The sequence below is a fragment of the Ictidomys tridecemlineatus genome, unplaced genomic scaffold (assembly GCF_052094955.1).
Source record: "Ictidomys tridecemlineatus isolate mIctTri1 unplaced genomic scaffold, mIctTri1.hap1 Scaffold_42, whole genome shotgun sequence".
NCBI lineage: Eukaryota > Metazoa > Chordata > Mammalia > Rodentia > Sciuridae > Ictidomys > Ictidomys tridecemlineatus.
In genome coordinates, this window is record NW_027522720.1 from 1473500 (window position 1) to 1479499 (window position 6000).

Genomic DNA, 6000 nt, shown 5'->3' on the forward strand with positions numbered 1-6000 from the left:
GCTATAGTAAACTGTTACTGTAAAATGAAAGTTTCTTCATAGCCGGTGATTATGTTGACATATAATTTCATTAGGTTTTCATAAGAAAGGAAATACAGCAATCAGCATATGGCAACATGAGCTCCCTCCCACCCCACATGAAGTCCCATGCTTGCTCAGGACTCTACAAGCAAGAAGATCATCACCAGAACTGAACACAGCCAATGCTATGCCTGGAGTCTGTGAAACTGTGGTTATAAAGTTAAAAAAATTTATGGCAACAGTATAGATTGTCACAGGTATGATGTTACTTTGTCTGACAAAGCAAGAACAGCAAATAGAAACAAAATATTCCTATACAACCAGTGTTCAAAAGGAAGATTCCAGTTAATAAAATTATCATAAGCATTTATATTATTACAAGCTTTTGTGGATATATATATATGGATATTGATAGTATTCATGCATAAAACTCACAGGATAAAAAATATGCATCAGAATCATGATAACTCTGTGGTGGCTTAACAGGTAACTCATTTTAAAGGTTTCTCTTATGTTTTCCTTTATTTTAAAAAATTTTTCAGGCATAGGCATTACTGTTTTGGGTCTCACAAATGGACTTCCACAAAGGAATCATTTGTTTCTGACACTTTTGGCTTTGGCAAAAAGTTGGGAAAATCACCACATTTCACACTGCTAAAGCCCTTTCACAGAAAATATTTCTTGTATTATCTGGATTAGACTTGAAGAAAACAATATTAATATTGTTGGCAATCAGTTTTACCATCTCTAATTTTCCTGATGATCAAGCCACATTCCTACATCTCTGATTACATTGATGGTATACGGGTATTGTTCTACTTCCTATAAATGTAAAAGGTAAAAGCTGTGCCTTCAAGGGCAGTTATGCAATGCTCCTAGACAGAATTCCAAAAGTCTGCATCTCTTACAAGAAGATGCCCAATTGTCTAGGCAAATGTTGGCAACCTTGAGGAGTGTTCCTCACACTGGGAGTCTGTGCCTTTGGCAGCCACTGCAACAGACTGAATCTCAATTAGAGGCTTATCATATTGGTACGGAATGGTTTGTGCAGCCTACTAATTGGAACGCCTGCCTGTCTAGTAAATACTCCACTCTGTGGATTTTGTTTTGTTTGTGGGAGTTGTGGGTGGGGAGTTACAAAGGATTGAACTCAGGGGGACTTAACCACTTGAGCCACATCCCCAGCCCTACTTTGCATTTTATTTAGAGACAGGGTCTCACTGAGATGCTTATGCCTCACTGTTGCTGAGGCTGGCTTTGAACTCATAATCCTCCTGCCTCAGATCTCTGAAGCTGCTGGGATCAAAGGCATGCGCCACCACACCCCACCACTCTGTGGGTTTAAGACCTAGGTTCTTTGCTCCTCCCCTCCCCTTTGCCAAGCATTTTTGTAAAGCCACATGTCAAGCGCCTATGAATCATAGGTTATTGTCCTTTACTCTAGAAGACACAATGACATAGGAGAAAAAAAAATAAGGGTTTCTCCAAGGAATCATGAAAAAAGACACATGAAAGTTTCCTTTCTTAAATCTAAGAAGTACACTAGGTACTGCTCACAGTCTTTACAGAGTTCTAAGTCAAATGGTTTCTGGACAGTGTTATATTGAAAAAAAAAGTGATTCAATATTTAGACTTCTATTTAATGTTTTGTGCTTGATTTTTCAACTTTTGATAGAATATATTGGTACCACTCACTCAACATATGATATACAGAATCTACAACATCCAAAAAGAGATACATTAAGATACTACGAAAGAGTTGGTCTGCTTCTAGATCAATATTACTAATCAGTAGGGAAATGCAAAGCAAAATCATAAAGGGATACCACTTCACACCCATCAGGAAGAACTATCATTTTAAAAAATGAAAATCCTAAGTGAAGACTTAAACAAATTGGAACTCTTGTGCATTGCTGATATGAACATAAAATGATACTGTCTCTATGGAAGAGTTTGATGGTTCCTCAAAAAGTTAAACATAGAATTACCCTATAATACACCCAAATTAACTGAAAGCAGGGACTCAGATAACTTGTATGCTAATGCTCACTGCTGAATTACCATAATAAGTAAAATGTGGAAACAATCTATCAACAGATGAGTGGATAAAGAAAATAAAGTACACACATACAATGAAATGTTATGCAGACTTAAAAAGGAATAAAATTCTGACACGTTACAACTTGGTTGAAACTTAAAGACATTATATTAAACGAAATAAGCCAAATATAAATTAATAAATATTGTTATGATTCCACTTATAAGAGATATTAGGTCAGGTAAATTCATAGAATCCAAAGGTATTACAGAGGTTACCGGGGATAAGAAAATACAGGAAGTCAAAACTTAATGAGTATAGATGTTTTGTTGGAGATGACAAAAAGGTTCTGAAAATGTGTAATGTGATGAATATTGTATACACTTATGCCAAGTTAAATGGTTAAAATGGCAAATTTAAAAAAAAAGATAACTGACTTTAAACAAAAGTAATAACAACCTAGGGTAGGCTTACAACACACAAAAAAGTAAAATGTATAACAATAGCAGCATCAAGATAGGAAGAAGAAAAGGGAAGCAAAATATTAAGTTCTTATACTTTAAGTGGCACAGCAAAATATCACTCAAGGGTAGACTGTGATAAGTTAAAGTTATAGCTTACTGCACTAAAATAAAAGACTTAAGTCTAATAAACCAACAAAAGAGATAAAATGAAGCCATAAAACATCAAGAATCAAAATATAGTCTGATCCAAGAATTTATTCCCTAGAGAAATTCCTTGATAAAATGCAATATATATTTTTTTATCATCCAGTGAAAGGTTTATTAAAACTTAATCAGAGGTACAATTAAATCAATGAAAGTAAATGGCAAAAGCACTCACTGCCCAGACTGGTGAGGTAAAACCCAGAATTGCAGCCTTAGCTCCACCGGCAACATACGGAATGATATTTTCTCCTAGAGGTGTATCTCTAAACAAGGCTCTGAGGATATTCAAAGCATGAACCTAGGACAAGAAGTTCAAAATTAGCTGTGGGTTAATAACTATGGTGATTCTAAATCTGTATATAAAATTACAAGAAGAAAGTAATAATATGCAAATGAAACAGTAGATTTAATAAAATAATAATTGATAAAAATAATTTTTAGACATTAGTAAGAACAATGTAATAAAAAAATTTGATCCAACGAACCTATAAGGAATCCTGAATCTAACAAACACATTCTTTTCAAGGAACATTTATTCTTTAAAATGGCCTCAAACAAGGAACATTTATTTTTTAAAATGGCCTCAAATATAAGATTTCATTTTTATAATATTAAAGTAAAAGGTAAAACTAAAGTGTTAGAAATTAGGATTTTGGTTACTGTCAGGGAAACAGTGCTGATTAGAAGAGAACATGAAGGGGCCTTGGTGTCCTAGAAAAGTTCTGCTTCTTTCTTGTTACACAAATGTGATCACTTTGTGAAGCTGTAATGACTTGCACACTGTATATTATAATTAAATCTAAAAATGCATATAAAATATGACAGGGACAGCATGAGAAAGGAAGAACATAAGCCAATCTCAATTATGAACCCAGTGAGAAGCATAAATGTATATCCTTTCTAAAGAAAATTTAATAATGTATAAAAACATATCAAAGTTGAGTTCATTCTCAGTATGCAAATATATTATATTTAAAAATCAGCATAAGTGCTGGGAATGTAGTTCAGTGGTAGAGCAATTGCCTAGCGTGTACAAGGCCCTTCAATCCCCAGCATTGAAAACTACAACAAAAAGAATAACATGTAATTCATGATATTTGAAAATTCTAGGGAAAAACAAAACGTATTTATCTCAAATGATGCAGGAAAGCACTCAACAATTGGTTTTTTTAAATCAGATAAAGGACAGATTAAAAATTTCAACAAATAACAACATAAAGATGCCTGCTATCTCTATTTCTAGCAAAATTGTGCTACAGGTTCCAGCAGCAAAATAAGATAAATAAAAATTTTTAAAAGACTAAGCATTAGAAAGCTAACAAACTTAGGATTACCTACTAGGGATACAATTATCTATAAAGAAAATCCTAAGAATTTATAGACAAGTCATTAGTTGTATTATAGCAGTTCAGGTAAGTTGCTAAACATAAGTACAACAATCACCAAAAAATCAATTTCATTCTCACAGAGAACAACACATAATATAAAATTTTGAAATATCATTTATAAGAAAAATATATAGAAATAAATCTCATAAAAGATTCATAAGACTTTTAAGAGGAAAATATATGCATTCCTACCCACAAGGTATGAGAATTTCTGTTGCTTACCAGCACTTTGGTATTATGAGACCTTTACAGTTTTTACTTTTCTGTATGAAATGGCTCGGACTCGGGGGCCAGAGGCGGCACGACGCTGCGGGGGAGTGGGCAGCGCGGGCAGGCCAGGGGTCGGCGGGACCCGGGGACCGGGGAACCGGAGACCTGGCGCGGGAGCGCGGCTCGGGCGGGCAGGGGGCTCCGGTGCCGGGGGAGGATGCGCGGGCGGCGGGGCGCTGCCGCCAGCGCCAGGTCGGTGCGCGGAATGCCGGGAACCGCGCCGGGGCGGGGGCGGGGGGGGAGGGGGGAAGGGGTCCGCGGCGCGGCGGGCGGGGCCCCGGGGCCGGGCGCAACGGGCGGGAAGGTGCGGCGGCCTCAGGCGCGCCGGGCCCGGGTCGGGGTCGGTCCCGGGAGGCCCCCTCCTACCTATGCCCGGCGCCATGTAGACGGAGTAGAGCGGCAAGGAGGAGAGCGAGAAGAAGAAGAGAGCGGCGAGCGAGCGGCGCGGCAGCCACAGCAGCCCCCGGCGGGCGCACACGCTGCAGCCGGGCGGCCGCTCAAGGGCCGGGCCTGCTCCTGCTGCTCCCGTGCACCGCCGCCTGGGCCTCGGCCGCGGTCTCCGGAGCCTCGCGGGCCGCCGCCGCCACCGCCTCACGGATCCCAGCCAACAGCCGCTGCGGGATAGGCCACATGAAGTGGGCGGGGCCGCGCGGCCCGGAGCAAGCGCAGCGATGGGGGCGGGGCGGGCGGTTGCACAGGGGCGGAGGGGCGGGGCCAGCGCCGCCGGGCACCATTGCAAAAGACCCGCCCGCTCGCCACCCGACCCCAGTCGCCCCCGAGGCCGCACAGCGGCTTTAGGGAGCGTCACTAAATGACGACAGCCCCTCTCCCCGCAGGGCCACCGCCCAGGCTTGCAGGGAGCGTCTCTCAAGAGCCAGCCGGCTTCGCGCTTGGGCTCCTCAAGAAGGGGGGCAAGGGGCCATCTGCAAAGTCTGACCGTCTGATAGCCCACTGCAGCAGAAGAACTGGGATTGTAATGCTTGGGGGGACTCGGCTTTCATTCATTCGTTTATTTATTCATTCAATCAATTCATTATTTATTTATTGGATGCCAGATGCAGTTGTTGGTGCTGAGAACAAAACAGATTAAATCTCTTGTCTTATTTGAACTTATATTCATGTGGAGGAGAATAAACGCAAGTCAATCAATAATTATCTGGTACTAATAACAGATATGAGCAAAATAAAACAGAAGGATGTGTTGGCAGCAGGCTACAGTAGACAAGGAAGGTCTCCCTAAGCAGCTGACATCAGCTGAGACCAAGGGTGAGAAAGAGCCAGCCACAAGTGAGGACAGAACAGTGCCACCAGGGGGAACAGCAGGGCAAAGGCCCTGAGGTGGAGAAAGCCCACTCTGGCCCCAGGTTGAACCCAAGGCCAGCAAGTGAAGTAGGAGACCTGTAGACAGGTGCACATCCCACGGAACAGGGAACCAAAGAGGAAACTGACATTGCTATAAGGAGAAGCAAGTCACGCCCTTCCACGCAAAACTGGCCTGACTCTGAAGGCAGGCCCTTGACTACTGAGCTGTAAACTGCCTCAGTGGTCTCTCTGCACCCTGCAGCTCATTCTGTAGGCAAATTGGTGCCCTATCCCATCACTTTAGCACGGGACC

At 41.7% G+C, this 6000-nt stretch overlaps 1 protein-coding gene across 1 annotated transcript in view; it reads right to left on the reverse strand.

Annotated features, from left to right (window-relative positions):
* The window catches only part of LOC144373540 (axin interactor, dorsalization-associated protein-like), a 103427-nt gene extending 98660 nt beyond the window's left edge, over positions 1-4767 (reverse strand). The window contains exons 1-3 of the mRNA XM_078036583.1: positions 4427-4767; positions 4338-4359; positions 2903-3025 (exon numbers count right to left, since the gene is read on the reverse strand). Of these exons, the coding sequence (XP_077892709.1) occupies positions 2903-3025; positions 4338-4359; positions 4427-4767 (486 nt within the window). The remainder of the gene's footprint in view (positions 1-2902; positions 3026-4337; positions 4360-4426) is intronic.
* Between the last annotated feature and the right edge of the window lie 1233 nt (positions 4768-6000).